The 21,824-nt window shown below is 43.1% G+C and overlaps 1 protein-coding gene across 1 annotated transcript in view; it reads left to right on the forward strand.

Moving 5' to 3' along the window:
- NDUFAF6 (NADH:ubiquinone oxidoreductase complex assembly factor 6) overlaps positions 1 to 21,824 on the forward strand; it is a 115,793-nt gene that overhangs the window by 1,707 nt on the left and 92,262 nt on the right. The window contains exons 2-4 of the mRNA XM_082259350.1: positions 9,780 to 9,879; positions 11,901 to 12,023; positions 19,323 to 19,379. Coding sequence (XP_082115476.1) covers positions 9,780 to 9,879; positions 11,901 to 12,023; positions 19,323 to 19,379 — 280 coding nt within the window. The remainder of the gene's footprint in view (positions 1 to 9,779; positions 9,880 to 11,900; positions 12,024 to 19,322; positions 19,380 to 21,824) is intronic.

Genomic DNA, 21,824 nt, shown 5'->3' on the forward strand with positions numbered 1-21,824 from the left:
AGGTGTGGTAAAAGCAGGTGGTTGAGCTGTGGTTTTACTGCCCTCTGCCCGTCCACTTAAACTAGGGCATGCGGCCGCTCAGGCTGTGCACATATAATGGCATGTCACATTTGGTGGACGGTACTGCCTGCAAACGCAACAAGTGAATCTCCTCCTTACCGCCTGTCCACTTCACATCGCCTTTCATTAGACACATCGGGAGCTGATCTGCAGGTACTGCCGACTCGATGTCCACCAACACCCGCCTATCACTAAGGCAGAGAGCTAGAACAGTGATCTGCCTATGTAAACAAGGCAGATCCTTATTTTGTCAGTAGGGAAGGCATGGATCCTGTGTCTCTGCAAAGCAAGAACATGGATCAATGCCTTCCCCTAGTAAAAGCACCTCCCCCACAGTAAGAAAACACTGGCTAAGCACAGTTAACCCTTTAAATGCCTCAGATGTTAACCCAGTGGTTCTTAACCTGGGTTTGATCAAACCCCAGGGGTTCGGTGAGTCACTCTAGCGGGTTCGGAGGAGGTCAAGACACACACCCAACTCATATGATTGGTGATGACACGCCCCGCTCATTGGCTGCAGGTGATCACGCAACATCGCTTGGCCTATCTGTGCTGCAGGGAATTTGGCACGCCCAGTAGTCGAATTGTAACTGTCGTGGTGGTACGTCGTGTGATTTCTTTCTTAATATTTTATTCCCTTCATACTAACTATGTCGAGCAAAAGAAGAAAGTGGTTGGAAGAATATGTACAATATGGATTCACATGTATAACGGAACGTGATGGGAGTCAGCGTCCTAACTGCATGATTTGCAATGCCAAGTTGAGCAATTCTAGTCTAGCACCGGCAAAACTAAGAGAACACTTCCTTAAGCTGCATGGAGATGGAAAATACAAGAACACAACACTTGCTGAATTCAAGGTGAGGAGAGCCAGATTCGATGAAAAGGCTAGTCTGCCTGTTCTCGGCTTTGTACCCATCAACAATCCGATCCTCATAGCATCGTATGAAGTTGCTTACCTGATCGCAAAGCAGGGCAAACCACACACCATTGGTAAAACACTCATAAAACCAGCTGTGTTGAAGATGGTGAATATCATGCTGGGAAAAGCAGCTGAAGTTAAGTTATCCCAAATTCCTCTTTCAAATGACACCATCAGGGACAGAATAGAAGACATGAGCAAAGATGTCTTGGCTCAAGTAGTTGCAGATCTGATTTCAAGCCCGGCAAAATTCAGCCCTCAACTTGACGAGACCACAGACGTTTCCAATCTAAGCCAGCTTGCAGTATGCGTGCGCTATGTGAAAGACGACGTGATAAAGGAAGATTTTTTATTTTGTAAGCCTCTTACAACAACTAAGGCAGCCGATGTGAAGAAACTTGTGGATGACTTCTTCAAAGACAACAATCTTTCGTGGGATATGGTTTCTGCAGTTTGTTTGGATGGAGCTCCAGCCATGCTGGGAAGAAAGTCTGGTTTTGGTGCGCTAGTGAAAGCCGATGCACCACACATCATTGTTACGCATTGTATTCTGCACATGCATGCGTTGGCAACAAAAACCTTGCCTCCAAAACTGGCAGAAGTATTAAAAATTGTAGTGGAATGCGTGAATTATGTGCGAAATAGTGCTCTGAGGCATTGCATCTTCAGGGAGCTGTGTAAAGAAATGGGATCTGAATTCGAGGTACTTCTGTACCATTCTAACGTTCGGTGGTTATCCCGGGGACAGGTGCTGAATCGTGTTTTTGCCGTGCGTGTGGAATTAGCCCTGTTTTTACAAGAGCACCAACATTATCATGCAGATTGCTTCAAAAGTTCTGAGTTTATTCTCATTTTAGCGTATACGACTGATATCTTTGCAGCTCTCAATCATCTCAATCAACAGATGCAGGGCGGTGGAGTCAACATCATTGAAGTGGAAGAAAACCTGAAGGCTTTTCAAAAAAAGCTACTGTTATGGAAACGACGAATAGAGAACGACAACTTTGCAAACTTTCCCCTGCTAGACGACTGTGTAAGTAAGATCGAAGATGTATCTGGAATCGGAGACATTTCTGTACCCGCGGAACTGAAGCAAGCAATTGCCACGCACTTAGATGAGCTTGCAAAGTCTCTCGACGGATACTTCCCTACAAGAGAGTCATATCCAGCATGGGTGAGACAGCCGTTCACGTTTAGTGTTGAGGCAACATTGAACTTCAGCAGAGCCAGGTTCAACAGCAACTCTTAAGAACAACAACGCTCTCAACGTTTTGGTGTCAACAAATGGTAACTTACCCTGTTATTGCTAAGAAAGTTCTGGAGATTTTCATACCGTTTGTTACAACATATCTTTGTGAGCAATCCTTTTCGAGGATGCTGGACATAAAAACGAAGAAAAGGAACAGACTTTGTTGCGAAAATGACATGAGAGTGGCACTTGCCAAGGTAAAGCCGCGCATTTCTGAACTGGTCTCTGAAAGACAACAGCAGAAGTCACACTGATTTGCAGTAAATATTAATTATTATGTTTTTGTGTGAAAATCACGTTTTAATGGTTTTGTTCTTTGTTCTTAATGGTTTTGTTCTTTAATGGTTTTGTTCATTTTGTGTACCTATGTATAAATATATACCTATGTTTTGAATTTGAAAAAATCATATTTTATTTTTCCAATTAAGAAGGGTTTGTTGAATGCGCATATGAAACTAGTGGGGTTCAGTACCTCCAACAAGGTTAAGAACCACTGTTAACCCCTTCCCAGCCAGAGTCATTATTACAGGGGAGTCAAACTCCATTTCATTGCGGGCCACATCAGAATTATAGTTGCCCTCAAAGGGCCGTTTATAACTGTAGACTTGGATGTCCAGAGCACCCCCCCTTACACGGGATTTTCAAGAACCCCCCCCCCTCCCCCACCATAAGTCTATGTCACCCAACCTTACTTGCATCACAATGCACCCCCCTTACCTTGTGCTGCCAGGAAGAAAATGCAAGTGGATCTAGGAAGAAGTGCAGGGTCTGGAGGAGAACCAGAGGAGGGCTGGAGTCAGCTTCCAGAGTCTACTGAATGCTGAGACCAGGAGAGGAAAAGGCAAGGTGGTGTTGTGGCTGCACAGAGAGGTTTAGGATCTGCAGAAGGAGTTTTGCCCCCCTCTTTGCTGCAGACTGCTGAAAAGGGGGGGGGGGGGCAAAGATGAGCCTTTTTGCAGCCGCACAGAGGAGTGCAGGATCTGGCAAAGGAGTTCTGTCCTCTCTGCTGACGACTACAGAGACAAGGTGGGGGCAGAGACGAGGGGGGTGTCGCAGCTGCAGGAGAGGTGTAAGGGCCACATGAAATGGCCTGGGGGGCCGCATTCGGCCCGCGGGCCTTGTGTTGACACCTGTGCATTATTACAATGACAGTGCATATTTTTTTAGCACTGTATTAGTGTCACTGGTCCCCAAAATGTGTCAGTTAGTGTCTGCCACAATATTACAATCCCGCTAAAAGTCGCTGACTGCTGCCATTGCCATTGCTTTGTTCTGGTTTTCGGCCAGCCAGCGGATGTGCTGGCTGGTCACTCGGGTCTCCCGGTAAGATGGGAGACCCAGGCAAGGCGTGGAAGGCAGTTGGGGGGGCCTTCCAGCTCCTTGTAATGACAATAGAGCTGCTGCTCAGCTGCATTGGTTGTCCTTACAAGAAAGCCTAAACAATAGTACCAGGGTGATGCCTCTAGCTGCAGGCATCTCTCCAGTACAGCCACTTAAAGCAATATCGGCAAGTTTGTGGTCAATACCGATGCTTCAAAAAAAGTAAATATGAGCCCCACCGATAATCATTCGATCCCTACAAAATACACCTATCCCCTAGTTTGTAGACACTATAACCTTTTGCGCAAACCAATCGATATACCCTTATTGGAATCCTTTTTACCAAAAATATGTAGCAGAATACATATTGGCCTAAACTTTTGAAGAAATTAGATTTTTTTTTCAATTTTTTTATTGGATAGGTTTTATAGCAGACAGTAAAAAATATTGTTTTTTTCAAAATTGTTGCTCTTTTTTCATTTATAGCACAAAAAATAAAAACCGCAGAGGTGATCAAATACCACCAAAAGAAAGCTCTATTTGTGGGGAAAAAATGACAAACTTTTTTTTGGGTACAGCCTCTCATGATGGCGCAATTGTCTGTTAAATTAATGTTGTGCCGCATAGCAAAAAATGGCCTGGTCATGAAGGGGGTAAATCTTGAGGGCAAGTGGTTTAAACACGTTTTCACGTGTTGCGTGTAGGGTGGCCCATTCATTTCAGTTGGCTGCCCTTCCCCCAAGAAACGGGACAAAAAAATTCCCGGACCCTTTTTGTAAAAATTTTCCTGCACTGAACCGCATGGTGCAAAATTTAGGCCAAACTGTATTCTGCAAGATTTCTTTGGTGAAAGTAACCAAAATCAGTGTTTTTATTATTTAGTCTGTAGGAATATATACTGATGTATCATCTTAATTTCTTGAGGCCCAAAATCGCCAGGACAGTACAAATATCCCTCAAATGACCCTTTTTAGAAAGTAGATAGTCCCGAGGTATTTAGTAAGAGGCAAGGCCAGTTTTTTAAAGTTGTAATTTTTGTCACAATTTTTTGGAAAATGAAGAAATTAAAATTATAATTTTTTTTTATAACATATGGTCAGCAGTGCACTACAGCGTTTTTCATATAACTGGTGTGGCGGTGATCAGGGACACTGGTGACATTATTTTAAAAAAATGAATTTATTTAACCACTTGCCGACTGCCGTCAGTATATTTACTGCGGCAGTCAGCCCCTCACAGGCAAAGCGACGTAGTACTACGTCGCTAGCCTGTGAGGCTCTAGGGGGCGAGCGCGCTGCTGGAGGTGTGCTCCCGCCCCCACTTGTTCACAGGCTTGTACCGGCGGACCCGATGTCCGCCGGCCACCTACGATTGTCCGCTGCCGCTGCAGAGGGAGAAAGGCAGGCGGCTAATGTAAGCAAAGCCGCCTGTCATTCTCCCCTGTGTAAGTGCAGAGATCATACGGTCCTGCTATGCAGGATCGTATATCTCTATAGTTGCACAAACAGCCACATCCCTGTACAGTTAGAAGCACGCCCCTAGGGACACACTTAACCCCTCCTTCTCCAATAAAGTTAACCCCTTCCTTGCCAGTGTCATTTTTACAGTAACAGTGCATATGTATAGCACTGATTACTGTAGTAATGTCACTGGTACCCCCAAAAGTGTAAAAAATGTCAGTCAAGGGTCCAATCTGTCTGCCGGAATGTCTCAGTCCCGCAAATAAAAATCACAGATCGCCGCCATTACTCGTTAAAAAAAAAAAATAACAAAAACGACAAAAATCTTTACCTTAGTTAGTAAACACAATAACTTTTGTGCAAACCAATCAAAATGCGCTTTTTGCGATTTTTCTTTTTTTTTTTTTTTTTTTACCAAACATATGTAGCAGAAAACAAATTGGCCTAAAATGTTAAAAAATTTAGATCTTTACATTTTTTTTGGGAAATTTCATATAAAAAATGTGAAAAATATTATTTTTGCAAAATTTACGCTCTTTTTTTGTTTATAGCTCAAAAAATAAAAATCGCACAGGTGATCAAATACCACCAAAAGAAAGCTCTGTTTGTGGGAAAAAAAAAGGAATTTCGTTTAGGTACAGCGTCGCACGACCGCGCAATTGTCCGTTAAATTCACGCAGTGCCGAATCGCAAAATAGGGCCTAGTCAGGAAGGGGGTAAAATCTTCTGGGGCTTAAGTGGTTAAAAAGAAATAAAATAATTATTTATTATTTATTTTTCAATTTCCAGTGGACACCGTAGGTGACAGATGCCACTGCAGTGTGGCCTGATCCTGGGAGGACGTCATGTGACTTCCACCTGGATTTAGCGGTCCCACCTGGCTGACATGTGACTATCGGCCGGGCAGGAATCGGTTAAAGCAACACACCAGAATGGGCAGGTATGAATGGGCCTTCAGTCAACCCCTCCCCTCCCCCCCAAGCATCTTATGCTCCACTCGTCGATGCTTCTTCTAAATCCTTCAATGTGAATTCATCTAACTAGTTCCTCACCTATTTTGCACATGTGTGGAAAGATCCCATTTTATTCCTATGGAAAGGACTCATATCCTATATTCCAATAAAAGATTTGCTGTCTAATTACTGAAGGAACAAGAGACTGACCAGAGTTTGCAGCAGAAGTACAAACCGAGGAGTATAAGAGTTTGTGGGTCACCAAGGTAACCAACATCCCTATAGATTTACCAAACCAAAAAGTATGTCAAAAACAGGACTTTTGAGGTGCCAACATAAATACATATATAAAAACAGATCATTTTATTGATACAAAAATGTAAAAAAATGGACATTAAATTAAATCTGATAAGATACATAGTTCCAGAAAGATCAATGACACCATATACATAAATGAACCAACCTCCTATACATTTCATATATGGCAGCTTGAAGGAGTCATCTCAACATGTTTCGCCTTTGGCTTCATCAGGAGATTTTCTACCACAATAAGCTGCTCTAACAAAGAGATAACATACAGTACTGTGCAAAAGTTTTAGGCTGGTATAAAGAAATGCTGTAAAGAAAGAATGGTTTCAAAAATGTGTTTTTAATCTTTTATTTTTTATCAATTTACAAAATGCTAAATGAGTAAACAGAAACAAATCTAAATCAAATCGATATTAGGTGTGACTACTAGATGTGCACCGAGTGGAAAGGTTGGTACCGAAACTGAAAAATTCAGGATGCACTTAACCCGAAAATGACAGGTTTTTAAAAAATATATATATTTTTAAAAATAATTGTATTATATTTACCTTTTTAATTAATATTACAAATGTAGTTGAATATGAATTTATTGTTGGACATTATTGCAAGAAAAGCTCAAGGAAAATGCATCCCTTTAAATTCTATGTATGTCTTCTGACTGGTCTGTTACGTTTCTACTGTGGTGTTAAGTCTTGCTGGCTGCATTTCTGGTCAGTTAACCACTTACCGTTAACACTATTTATGTCGCTCTTTTAAAGCTAAATACCGGGGTTGTGGCAGCAGATAGCTGCCATAACCCCGGTATTTTTTTAAACGGCAGGTTGTCGGCTTTCAGATAAGGGTGGTCCCACCCTTACGGTGTGGTGGGAAGAGGTGCCCCTCCCACCATGTACCGGCCGTTTTCCCCGCTTACCGGACCCGCCGGCAGCGGGAAAAATGATCCGGTGTTGTAAAATTTTGTCGGACCCGTGAAAAAAAAATCGGACCTCGTCACTTCCGGGGACAGGGGAGTCCGTGTGCATGCGGAGTCGACCGTGCGCATGCGTAGAAGCCATTTTTCGAGGTTTGGCAAAATTATAAGGCAAGGAGGCGGGGCTGAGGTGGGACGGAAGACACCGCCGCGTCATCTGCAGAGCTGAATAGAGGAGGCGGGACGGAGGTGCGGCCGTGTAATAAATGCAGGACTTAAGCGACTCCTTCTCTTTTATTATCTTTAGTAATTATCGTATTATTTATCCTTAGGATTTCATTACATTTACTATTTCTATAATACAAAATAAGAAATAGTAAATGTAATGAAATCCTAAGGATAAATAATACGATAATTACTAAAGATAATAAAACAAGGAGTCGCTTAAGTCCTGCATTTATTACACGGCCGCACCTCCGTCCCGCCTCCTCTATTCAGCTCTGCAGATGACGCGGCGGTGTCTTCCGTCACACCTCAGCCCCGCCTCCTCTCAGTCAACTGCCCGCTATGTGTTATAATTTTACCAAACCAAAATAATGTCTTGTGCGCATGCGCACTTGAGACTCCCATCAGCTTTTTCATGAAGTGGGATCACCGGAAGTGACGAGGTCAAATTTTTTTCATGGGTCCGAGAAAATTTTAGAACACCGGTCCTGGATCCTCTGAGACAGGAAGTCGAGTGAGGGCAAGATGGCCCTCACTCGACTCTATAATCTTGGAGGACCCGAGCGACGTCAAACGGTTTAAAGGGCTGTTTTTTTTTTTCCTTTTTTTTAGTGTAGTTGTGAGGTTTGAGGTCTTTTTGACCCCAGATCTCACAATAAAGAGGACCTGTCATGCCTATTTCTATTACAAGGGATGTTTACATTCCTTGTAATAGGAATAAAAATGATCACATTTTTTTTTTCTTTTTTAAAATGATGTAAAAAATAATAAAATAGGGAAAATAAAATTAAAGCGCCCTGTCCCCGTTAGCTCGTGCGCAGAAGCGAATGCATACTGAAGTCCCGCCCACATATGTAAACGGTGCTCAAACCACACATGTGAGGTATCGCCGCGATCGTTAGAGTGAGAGCAATAATTTGAGCCCTAGACCTTATCTGTAACTCTAAGCTGGTAACCTGTAGAAATGTTTAAAGTGTCACCTATGGGATTTTTAAGTACCAAAGTTTGTCGCTATTCCACGAGCGTACGCAATTTTGAAGCATGACATGTTGGGTATCTATTTACTTGGCGTAACATTATCTTTCACATTATGGAAAAAAAATTGGGCTAAATTTACTGTTTTTTTTATTAAAAAAAGTGATTTTTTTAAAAAAACATTGCGTTTGGAAGACCGCTGCGCAAATACGGTGTGATAAAAAATATTGCAACAATCTCCATTTTATTGTCTTGGGTCTCTGCTAAAAAAAATATATAATGTTTGGGGGTTCTAAGTAGTTTTCTAGCAAATGGATAGAATTGAGTACTCTTATGAAAAAAAAAAAAAGGGGAAGGACTGAGAGGACTCTTATGTAAAAGGAGGGGGGGGGGGACTGAGGACTCTTATGTGAAGGGGGATGAAACTGAGGATTTTTATGTAAAAGACGAGGAGGCACTGAGGACTTGTGAAGGGGTGGGGGGAATGTAATTGAGTAATCTTATGTAAACAGAAGGGGAAGGTCTAGGACTCTTATGTGAAAGGAGAGGGGGGACTGAGAACTCTATGTGAAAGGAGGGGTGGGGGGAGGGACTGAGGACTCCTATGTGAAAAGGGGGGTGGGGGGAAGGACCTGAGGTCTCTTATGTGAAAAGGGAGGGGGATGAGGGACTGAGGACTTTAATGTAAAAGGAGGGGAGTGACTTAGGATTCTTATGTAAAAGATGAGGGAGGAAGGACTGTGGACTCTTATGTGAAAGGGGGGGGGGGGTGGAATTGAGTACTCTTATGTAAAAATAAGGGGAGGGACTGAGGACTCTTATGTGAAAGAAGAGGAGGGACTGAGGACTCCTATGTGAAAGGGGGGGGCGGGTGGAGGGGGGGGGGTCTCTAATGTAATAGCGCAACCTAGAAGCTCCCTCCAGACTGGAAAAGCCATAAACAGTACTAAAAATAACATACTGAAAGCCCACCGTGTGAAATCCTTAAAGAAGGGCTTTTTGAAGGCAGACTTACACATTTCAAGTAGCTCTAAAAAGAAGGTACGCTCTTGAAATGCGCAAACCACCACGCACAATTGAAGCTGCGATTACACCCTGTTGTTTTGGGTTGATAGATGGATATGTTTTCCCGTTGGTCTGAGCAAGCTTCCACTTGAATGGATCTTATGATACACCAGGTACCTCTTTGTTGAGTACAAGATATAGTTTTTAATAAGCATTTATTGAGAATTTCACACAATGCCAGTGCACCTTCTACTTTTTACTATTTCGCTACATCATAGGCGAGAGGTGTTTTGTGCATGCATTGCATACCTAGATTTACCTATTAACCCTACTCGAAAAATTGTGAATTAGTTGAGCTTCTTTTCCAATTTATTTTATTTTTTTTTTGCAGGAAACGGGACTATGAAGGATTTTTATGTACATTGCTGCTGCCTCCAGAATCCCAAAATGCTGTGTTTGCTCTGCGGGCCTTTAATGTAGAACTGTCACAGGTAGGTATTCTACAACTCCAGTAAATGATCTTTATAATCTGTAATAAATCTTTTTCACAGGCCATTGACATAATGCACAATAACCTCCAACAAGCTTAGTACAAGTCCTGTACATTGCCTCTTTTGTGAGCATCCTCTTTTTAGCACTCGTTCCATGTTAATGTTGCTGTCATCATGTGCTCACGTCTTCTTCCTAGTATCAGATGCAGACTACTCATGGCTTCCTTGCATCATCTGTCCCCTATGATGCTTGATTGTTGTGCCTATCCACCTTTTGTAGGCCAACGGTGAGCAGGTTAGTGAAGATGTAATTGGGTGGAATACTAAAATGAACGCTTGTAAAAAACGCAAGTTGACCAGAGAAAAGCCAGTGCATGCTCAGGGGATGATATCTCAGGCTCACTTTCTGTAGTAAGAGGATATAAGGTATGTATAAAGAGCCTCTGATAACAAAGCCTCACAATGTAGATTTTGGTAAAGGACTTTTCACCTGTGTTCAGTTGTACGTGCCTCGGGTGCATCAGCTCTTCTCAATGTCTAAGCCAGTTGGCCATTGTTATAACATGCAACAGCAAGCAGGAAGAGAGGCTACAATTCACTACATGGGATATGTCATTCAGTTGGTAGGGAGTCTGAAATTTTAATTTAGAGTAAAGAAATATGTAAGCAAATATAGATGTAATGACATGTTTTATTAGCCTAACACACAACTAAGAGTATGCATCTATTAAATGGTGAATACTGTATTATGTGATAGGTCCACTTTAATTTAATTTAACCCATAATGTTACCATGCTACTAATATACTCCCTTGTCAATTCTCACTTTGATTATTGCATTTTCCTTTTCATAGCCTGCCTCTACACAGGCTATCCTTCTTCGGTCCATCTTGGATGCTGCTGCCAAGACTCATCTACCTAGCCAACTGTTCAGTGTCCATCACTCCTCTCTGCAATTCCCCAACTGGCTTATTTATGCCCAACGAACAAAACTCAGAATACAAACAACAACTTCCATAAATTTTCCCCAAGCTACATGACTGACCTCATCTGAAAATTTCACTCAAACCATCCACTTCGCTCCTCCCAAGACCCCCTGCCCGCTAGCTTTCCCATCACCTTCTCCCATACTAACATTCAGGGCTTCTCCAGAGCCTCCTTTTTACTCTGGAATGCCTTACCACAATGTGTTTGACTATCTTCTACTTCCTGAAAACTCACCTCCTTTAGGAAAGCCAAGCCTGCCTCAACCTAATATCTGTAATTTTACTTCATCAGCTCATCCCTAAACGGTTATTACCTTTTTGTATCACCACTACAATCCATTTAGAATGTAAGCTCTCATGAGCAGGGTCCTCCTAACCTTCTTGTCTTGTAGTGTGTTGTAACTAATCTGTCCCATTTTTTTGTAAAGCGCTGTCCAAACTCTGTTACATAAACCCGAATAATAATATTAAAGTGGTCCTAAAGCCGAAATATTTTTTTTTTTTATCTGAATGCATTCCTTGCATTTGGGTAAAAAACTTTTAGACATTGGTATCCCCCCTGCTCCCCCCCCTTTTACTTACATGAGCCCTCATTCAATCCAGCGCTGTGCACATCTGCAGCTCTTTTCTCTCCTCACTTCCTGGTCTCATTGACTTTTCTGAGTCAGCAAGAGACATCAGCTCCTCCTGCTGTCATTCAAAGCCAGTGGCAGGGGCAGGATCGAGTCCTGCAGTCTGTGTCAATTGGAGCAGACTGCGAAGCTTGGGAGTGAGCCTGCACAAGTGCCCCAGTAGAAAGCGGCTTTCTGTGGAGGCACACGCCGGAGGGGAGGAGCCAAGGAGCGCTGGCAGGGGACCCAAAAAAAAGGTTTGGGCAGACAGGTAAGTATAAACCTGTTATTTTTATTAAAAAAACTTAAACTTTACAACCACCACTTACAAGTCTCTACAAAAAACATACCTTTATTCATTGGATTATTAAGCATGGCCTAAGGAAAAGTGATCCTAATCCCTTTTTTTTTTTTTTTTTTTTAAGGTGAAGGACTCTGTGTCTCAGAAGAACCTGGGTCTGATGCGGATGCAGTTCTGGAGGGAAACTATTCAAGACATATACCAAGAGAATTCTCCACATCACCCTGTGGCTCTGGAATTAGCTAAGGTTGTTTAACACAAGGTTGTTCTGAAAATAGCTTGTTTGTTTAGCGCATGTGAATTAATTGAAAAATTTAATTTCATTTTTGCATGTGAAGTGTTACTGTATATAGCCCTGGTGCCCAACCTACAGTCCAAAGGCTCCATGCGGCACTTTTGCACTTTGTGTGGCCCTCAGGGCCCCTGCAGACACTAATCTGTGACCTGACAGTCTCCTGCAGCATGTACACAGTCTATGATTATCTTTTTTAATATGTCCACAGTCTCTGACCATTTTTTATATCATGTCTGTAGTCTAAGAACATCTCAATAGTCAGATCAGGATGGTAATGATAGGCACAGTTGATCGAAATAGTGTCGTTAAATAAGTTTATCAATTTATTGTTAGACTAGGATGGAATATGGTGATGTGTGCTGACACTCATTCTTTGCATGTGCAGAGATAATATGAGACTAGATCATTTATGGTCCTCTTTCTGTTTGCGAAGGACTGATGCTAAAAGCAGCTATTGCTATCCAGTATACGGAGTTATCACTGTGAAGTAATCTGTATGACTGCCAGATTGGTACAATCCCCTCTGGGTGATTAGTGTACATGGTAGGGATTTTAAGAATCATTGTTGCAGATTCCTACCTGTTTCTGCTCTGAAGGAATAGCTGTTTGCTAGAAGTCATCTTCCACAATGACCTTATAAGAGAGTGGCTCCTCCCACCTAGCACAGGAAACACAAATCCACATTAGTATAAAAAGACAGGCACTATGCATGGACCCTCAGTTATTGTGTTTCCTCCGGTCAGACAGGATCACGGATTTGTTTTCTCATCATCTGTCAGGCCTTAGTGCTAGGTGGCAGGGGCCTCCCGGGCTAATATCTATTTCCCCTGGGGCAGTGTCCCTGGGTAGATGGAAGGATTAGCTTGGGCTCCCCTGAGGGTGTTGCCCAGGGGAGGCTAGGGGACCCTCTATGCGCTGTGTTTTTGGTAGGTCCTGAGGTCAGCCATTGTAGGAGGCTAACCCTCTCCCCTGTGGATTTAGTGCAGTGCACTTACCTGTTTTCCCCTGTGTGTCACTGATAAGCCAGGCATGGCTTCCTGGCGGTTTGAAGGCTGGGGGCGGAGTGCTGATGTCACTTCCGGTCTGGGCTAGTGATGTACTTCTGGCGGAAGTGATGCGGCGGGGATGCCCGGCGGCCACATTGGATAGGACAGAAGCTAGAATGGAGTCCAGGATGTCCCAGCAGAATGGAGATGGAATGCGCACTGCCTGGGCATGCCGATCCACAGAGGAGGACGTGGGCTGGGTGTTATCAGCTTATTTAAAAGGACCCTCCACTGATCTCCAGTTCTTTGTATGACCATCATGGAGGTGGCTGGTGCAGGAAGAGGATCGGGGGACGCAGGAAAATCCAAACCCTAAGGTAGGAGAGTGATGGCTGTGCATCATCTTATCATTCCCTGCCACTCGGTGGAGGGGGCACTGAGTGGGGTGTTTTAGTTATTTGTTTTTTTGGAGAGGTCAGGGAGTCAAACCCAGGTGTCCTTTTTCCTTCTTTCTTTTTTTCTTCCTTACACCTTACAGCTCTCTCTGAATCAGATCCTTTTTTATCATTTGTGCCTCTCCAGGGGAAGAGCTGCGAAGATAAGAATGGAGCAGGGCCTGCTGAGGTCCCTAAGAAGAGATGTGCCTTCGTGTAAACACAAGTTTGTCATCCTTATGGGAAAAAAAAAATGTTATGCCAGGAATGCATAGATTCCTTAACCAAGAAAGAAAGTAGCTCTATGTTCAAGAAGTTTCTAGATACCATGAAGGCTGAAATGGTTAAAACGTTTGAATCCTTCAGAAACTCTTCAAAGAGTCAGGACCCCTGGATACTGCTATACCTAGTACTTCCGGTTATAGCTCAGCAACTCCCATTTCCACCCCTGCGGCTGCAGAGGGGGATCCAGGGGTGCTGGAGGAAACTGAAGAAGGATCCAGCTGGGAATCTAGCCCTGAGGAGGGGGAACTCAAGGAAGAGAAAGGTAGCCGAGTTCAGAAATTCCTTTTTCCTTGCAAAGAGACAGAGGAGCTCCTAAAATTAATTTATGATACATTAGAGCTGGAAGAGAAGAAGAAAGAGGATCTATCCATCCATGACAAACTTTATGCGGGGTTGCGTACAAAAGAGACTTAATCTTTCCCTGTACATGCAGCATTGAAGGACCCAATCTTGCCAGAATGGAAAGAGCCTGAGAAGAGTTTTTCTCCCTAAATACCTGAAAAGGTTTCCCTTTAAAGGGAAGATGCATCACTATAGGAAAGTGTCCAAGACTGGATGCAGCTTTGTCCAGGGCTGCAAAAGCATTCAGGCTTGTCATTTGAAGACACCGGTTCACTTAAAGATGCCATGGACAGGAAGGCCGAAGGCTACCTAAGGAAGGTATGGGACTAAGGAGCAACAAACTTCCATCTGCCATTGCTTCTACCTGCGTTACCAGGACCCCTTGATCCCTGGTTAAGGAAAGTTTTGCTGGAAAATGATACTCCTAAAGAGCTTCTGGATTCCCTTCCGGTACTTAAAGCGATCACTTATGTCGCTGACACTTCAGCTAGATGCACTTCTCTGATCAACCAAGCAAGAAGGGCTATTTGGTTGAAAACTCGGGCAGGGCATGCCTCTTCCAAGACAAAGTTATGTTCTCTGCCATTCAAAGGAATTTTAGTCTTTGGTGAAGATCTAGATTCAGTGTTGAAATTCTCATCAGACAGGAAGCAAAGTTTTCCGGTCCCCAAATAACAGCAATACAAAGGATTTCGCCCTTTCAAGAAAATGAGACCTAAAGAAGGTGTCAAACAAGAGCAAGGAAGCCATGGCAATATAGAAAACCAAAGGGAAAAGGGGGTTGTCTGTTTAATCCCTCGCAGCCTAAGGAAAAAGGGCAACGACTCCCCTTGCTGGGTAGGAGGTAAACTGGGGGCTTTCCTATCCCAGAGGCAGGCCACATCAAGCAACGCAAACATCTTCAATCTAATCGCCAAAGGTTATCAGATAGAAGATAATCATACTCCCCCGGAACATTTTTTTTTATAACCTGGCTTCCAAAGCATGTGAACATGACAAATATGCTCCAGGAAATGATGGACCAAGGAGCCATATCCTCCCTATCTCAAAGGGAAAGCAGAGGGGGGTTTTACTCTCACATCTTTCTAAGGAAGAAACAGTCAGGAAAATTCAGAATCCTTCTCAACCAGAAAATGTTCAACAGAACAGTCAAAAACAAAAAATTAAAGATGGAAACCATCTTTACGACAAAACTACTGAGCAGGGGGGCATTCATGGCTAAAATAGACCTGAAGGATGTTTATTTACACATTCCCATCAGAGAAAGCTCAAAAATATTTCTCAGATTTGCAGTAAAAGGTCCAAATCAGACCAGTTCAAAGCTCTACCTTTCAGGCTAGCATCTGCTCCAAGAAGCTTCACAAAAGTGTTAGCAGAAGCATTACAGACCTTGAGGACAGAAGGGATATTAATAATACCATATCAAGACAACCTGCTCTTGTTCTCAAAAACTGCTACGGAATTGAAAAGGTCTTTGAACATAACACAAAGTCCCCTTCAGAGACTGGGTTGCATTTTAAACCCAGAAAAGTCACATTTTCTGCTCAGAAAGCCTTTTTTTTTTTTTTTCCTGGGTTATATAGGGGATTCCCATAATGCAAAAAACTTCTTACTAGAAGAAAAGAGGGAAACCCTGATGTTAGAAGACTCCAGACTCATACTGAAACCCACAACATCCATCAGAAAGATAATGAGATTGTTAGGACTGATGACCGCAGCGATTCCGGCAGTGGGCACAAACTCGAATGAGAGCTCTTCAGAGGTTCATGTTATCAGTATGGGACAGTCGCCAACAATCACTAAACAATCTTGTGACACTGCCGAGTCCAGTGAAGGAATCCTTACAGTGGTGGCTGCTAGAAAAGAATCTGTCTCTGGGACGATGCTGGACACAGGTGGATCCATTAAGAATCAAAACAGGCGCAAGTGCGTGGTGTTAGGAAGCCCACATGAGCCACCAGGCAGCGCAAGGGAAATGGGATCAGTCTGGGCCAAGAAGTCTTCCAACGTGAGAGAACTGAGGGCGATCTGGGAAGCTCTGCACACTTTCGCGCCACCATAAGGGGAAAACGCACTAATCCTTTCGGACAATATTGCCGCGGTTTCCTATATCAAGAGGCATGCGTTCAGTAATCGGGGAACTAGCCGGGATAATAATTTGCTGGGCAGAAGAGATTGTCCTTTCCCTTGCAGCAGTACACCTCAAGGGAAATGAAACTCGCTAGCAGATTTTTTGAGTAGAGAACAGGTCTCGCATGCATAATGGAGTCTGAACCAAGTAGTGTTCATGCTGATCGCTAAAAACTGGGGTTATCCAGAGATTGACCTTTTTGCTTCCTCAAAAAATGCAAAAGTAAGGAAATTCTTCTCGATACACAGGTATTCAAGCAGTTTAGGGTTGGATGCGTTCGCCAACCCCTGGTCAGGGAAACTTATGCGCATTTCCTCCCTTCAGGCTTATTCCAAAAGTCTTAAAGAAGATCCATGCTACAGAAGCAAAGGTCTTCGTAATAGTCCCTTTTTGGCTGAAGAGAACCTGGTTTCCGGCTCTCCAGAACCTCTCGATGTCAGACTCTTGTAAGCTGCCAGTAACAGGGGCCTTCTTGGGTTAAGGAAAATTGCGCCACCCACATGTGGGCCGTCTTTCTCTGACAGCTTGGCTACTGAGAAAGCTGTTAAAAAGCAAAGGTCTGTCAGAGAAAGTGATCTGCACCATATTGGAAAGTAGGAAAAAGTCCACAAATTTAATTTACTCCAAAATTTGGAAAAAAATCTGCGGCTGGAGAAAGGAAAAAGTTAGGATTTTCTGGTCTATTATTCCAGCCCTACTGGATTTTTTTTTACAGGATGCTACAGATTTAGGTCTTGCACCCAACACCCTAAAAGTGCATGTGGCGGCATTATCCAGTTTCCTAGACCAAAGATTAGCGAATCATACTCTAATAAAGAGGTACATCAAGTCTGTTTTCAAGGAAGAGACCTTTTCAGCAAAAGAGGTCCCCCCTCCCGCCCCCTTGGGACCTATTGGTAGTACTGCAGAGTTTTATGAAAGAATCGTTTGAGCCTGTCGAAGAAAGCTCTCAAAAACTCCTAACTTACAAAACCATACTCCTAGTGACCCTGGTGTCTACCAGGAAAGTGAGTGAATTACAAGCTTTATCAATAGCGGAACCTTACTGTTCCATTTTTCCGGATAAGGTCATTCTGTCCCTGGACCCGGGGTTCCTCCCTAAGGTATTGTCAAGGTCTTACCTTGCCCTCCTGCTGGCAGCCATCTTAGACATGTGCAGACTGCTGCCTCTTATAGACTCTGATTGCATCATCACTTGCCTTCTGCCTGGGTGTCGCACAGTGATGATGCTGCACACCTGATTATATCACCTGATGGGTTGCAGTCCTTGCCCTTGTGTTTGTGCTCCAAGGTGCATTCTGCTAGCAGTCTTCTGTTCTCTGTGTTCCTCCATGTATGACCTGGCTTGGCTGATATCTCTCCTGGCTCTCGACCCCCGCATCAGCAGACTACCCACTTCTGGACTCGACCCCGGCTTGGATGACTACATGCTTCTGGATTTGACCCCGGCTTGTTCCTGCTCCCACTTCCACACTCTTGCTGTGCGCTTATTATTGTTTGCTCCAATAAACTTCTTTATTTTACCTGCTTCCCTATGTGGTCTGGTTTCCTGGTACCCTGACCGGTATCCACTGATTTCCATAGGTCACTGGACATGGTAATTCTCTCTTTCTGCGGACAAACAAGCAATTTTAAACATTTTTCACAGATTAGACGTCAGGAGATGCCGGGTATGCTACATTAAAAGAACCAAACAATGGAGAAAGGTTCCCAATCTGTTTGTGTTGTATTCAGGTCCCAGGAAAGGACTAGGTGCCTCAAAAACCACTATCGCGAGATGGATGAAATCGAGGAAGCCTATTCCATAGCAGGACTGCCAGCTCACCCTAAGATTAGAGCACATTTCACTAGAGCAGTGGTTCTCAACTCCGGTCCTCGGGACCCACTAACAGGCCAGATTTTAAGTATTACCTTGGGGATATGCAGACTAGAATACTGCAATCACTGAGCAGCAAATTAGATCACCTGTGATGTAATTTAGTTATCTTTCAAACCTGGCCTGTTGGTGGGTCTTGAGGACCGGAGTTGAGAACCACATCACTAGAGCCTTAGCCTCCTTGTGGGCAGAGAAAGCAGGGGCTACCCTGATCCAGATCTGCAAAGCAGCCACCTGGTCTAGTTTTCAGACTTTCAGAGGACTCTACTGTCTGGACCTTCTGTCATCAATTGATCAGGATTTTGGGACAAAAGTGCTTCAGGCAGTAGTCCCTCTCTAACAGGTATTATTTCTATAATGTCGCTCTTATAAGGCCGTCCTGGAAGATGACTTGGCAAAACTGTTATTACCTGTTAACTTGATTTTCAGGTAACTTCCAGGACGGAACTTTTCCCACCCTATGATTTTCTAATGGTTCTTATTAGGGAGGTACATGTTAGGTATTCGGTTGTTTGTCATTACTGAGGGACCATGCATAGTGCCTGTCTTTTTATACTAATGTGGATTTGTTTCCTGTGCTAGGTGACAGGAGCCACTCTCTCATAAGGCCTGCCTGGTAATCCAGTTAACAGGTAGTAACTCTTTTAGATTGTAAGCTCTAACGAGCAGGGCCCTCTGATTCCTTTTGTTCCAAATTGTATTGTAACTGTAATGTCTGCCTTCATTTTGTTGAGCGCTGCGCAAACTGTTGGCGCTATATAAATCCTGTATAATAATAATAATAACTTAGTTTTCATTATTATGTAGCTGATGCACTTGCAGTGTTCTAATGAGGAACGTTGCTGGGTCTGCATCCCTTAAGAAAAGATTAACACTTTGGGAGTATCTCACCAAAAATTAAATTACCAGATAGATTGTATAGCAATTGTAAATGCTATTATTATTTTTTATTTGCTATTTCTATTTCCCACAAACCAGGAATTACCCTTTAAAGGAAACCTGTAATAAAAATTCTGATTGCTGTATCCTGTATATCTCATAGAATGCATTAAAGTACAATGAGCAATACAAGTAAATACAAGTTAATGTCTTTGAAGCAAGTTTTGTTATTATTAAATCCCCCAAGAAATGCATAATTGAATGAGCTTATAGGGAAGGCTAAAATCTTTATATGCTTATCTTATTTTCTGTGCACAGGCTGTGCAGAGACACAAACTGACAAAGCGATGGCTGACCAGAATCATTGATGACAAAGTGAGTATTTTATTTGTTTTATTACAGGCATACTTATTATAAATTATATTGCTTGTTGCAGTTATTTATATAGCGCCAATAATTTATGCATCGCTTTACCTGCTGTACATTCACATTAGTCCCTGTCCTCAAGAGACTTAGAGTCTAGGAGTGTTCTTGAGCAGGCTTTTCTGCTGCTACAGTGGAAGTAGAGGAGGTTAGTTGTGCTGTGCTGTCAGTGGGGGGGTCTGGGTTACAAGACTGAATGCACAGACTAACAAATCCTTTTGATAGGTTAAACAGCTCACATATACATATCTCAACTGTATATTAAAAGAGAGACGTATGAAAATAGCAAGAAAATAGATTATACTCAGGTGGATGCAGAACCGATTCCAACCGTAGCTGTCCCCTGCCAGCTCTACACTGAGAACTGAGCTGTCAAACACCGTTGATCGCGCAGATCTCCTCTGCCTACTGGAGCTCTGGGCTGTGGAAGGGCAAGAGTGGCTGGTTCAGGCTCTCAGTGGCGTTCTGAGAGGCTGAGCCAGCTGCCAGTCCAGGCATCTGCGTTGATCCCAACTGTAAAGTCAGGATCTTTCCGGAGCCTGGACTGACTGAGTGACGTCAGCCGACAGCAGGCTTTAGCCCCCTGTCAGCTGAAAATGGGTCTCAGGAGTGCAGAATGAACTGCACTCCTGTGATCATAGAAGTATAGCCAAAATAACTTTGGCCATTCTTCTCCTTTTTTAAAAGAGTTCTGCCTTTCTAACATATATTTTTTTTTTTTTTCATGTTGCAACCATACAGTATGGACAGTGTAACACGAGACATGGTGCCCATTCCGCGCGCCGCTGGAGGTGCGATCCCGCTCGTTCACGGACTCCCCCCCCCCCGCGCGTGTGAGCGACGTACCCGATCGTCCGGTACAGCGGGAGGAAGGCAGGCGGCTAATGTAAACAGTTACACACACACACACACACAGCCACATCCAATAACAGTAAGAAGCACGCCCCTAGGGACACACTTAACCCCTCCTTCTCAAAGTTAACCCCTTCCCTGCCAGTGTCATTTTTACAGTAACAGTGCATATGTATAGAACTGATTACTGTAGTAATGTCACTGGTACCCCCAAAAGTGTCAAAAATGTCAGTCAAGGGTCCGATCTGTCCGCCACAATGTCGCAGTCCTGCAAATAAAATCGCAGGATCACCACCATTACTCGTTAAAAAAAAAAAAAAAAAAACACAAAAATGACAAAAATCTTTCCCTTAGTTAGTAAACGCAATAACTTTTGCGCAAACCAATCAAAATACGCTTTTTGCGATTTTTTTTTTTTCCAAACATGTAGCAGAAAACAAATTGGCCTAAAATGTTAAAAAATTTTTGATTTTTCACATTTTTTTAGGGGGGGGGGGGGGAATTTCATATAAAAAAAAATGGGAAAAATATTGTTATTTTTGCAAAATTGTCGTTCTTTTATAGCGCATGATCAAAAAATCGCACAGGTGATCAAATACCACCAAAAGAAAGCTCTATTTGTGGGAAAAAAGGACGCCAATTTCATTTGGGTACATCTTCGCACGACCGCGCAATTGTCCGATAAAGTCACGCAGTGCCTAATCGCAAAATACCCCCTGGTCAGGAAGGGGGTAAAATCTTCCGGGGATTAAGTGTTTTTTTTTTTTTTTTTTTACAGCTTAGAGAGGGACAGGTTAAACATCACAAGTTCTGTGCGGTTTAACCTGCTATAGAGGGAAAAACCATTTAAACTACATAATCTCCATCCCGCATTATAAAGGACCTGTACATTTACCCTGATGATTACCCTCGTGAAAGAAGTTTGTTTGAAATCTTTGCAAATTTAATAAAAATAAAAAACAAAAAAATCACATGTACATAAGTATTCACAGCCTTTGCCATGACAATCAAAATTGAGCTCAGATGCAGCCTCTTTCCACTGATCATCCTTGAGATAATTCTTCTACAAATTGATTTGGAGTCCACCTGTGGTAAATTCAGTTGATTGGACATGATTTGGAAAGGCACACACCTGTCTATATAAGGTACCACAGTTAACAGTGCATGTCAGAGAACAAACCAAGCCGTTAAGTCCAAGGAATTGTCTGTAGACCTCTGAGACAGGATTGTATCAAGGCACAGATCTGGGGAAGGGTACAGAAACATTTCTGCAGCATTAAATGTCCCAATGAGCACAGTGGCCTCCATCACCTGTAGATAGAAGAACTCTTTGGCCTGAATGGCAAGCGTCATGTCGGGAGAAAACCAGGCACCGCTCATCACCTGGCAAATACAATCCTTACAGTGAAGTATGGTGGTGGCGGCATCATGCTGTGGGGATGTTTTGTAGCAGCAGGAACTGGGAGATTAGTCAGGATGGAGGGAAAGAGGAATGCAGCAATGTACAGAGACATCCTTGATTAAAACCTGCTCCAGAGCGCTCTG

The sequence above is a fragment of the Pelophylax lessonae genome (genome assembly GCF_965119305.1).
Source record: "Pelophylax lessonae genome assembly, chromosome: 5".
Taxonomy (NCBI): Eukaryota; Metazoa; Chordata; class Amphibia; order Anura; family Ranidae; genus Pelophylax; species Pelophylax lessonae.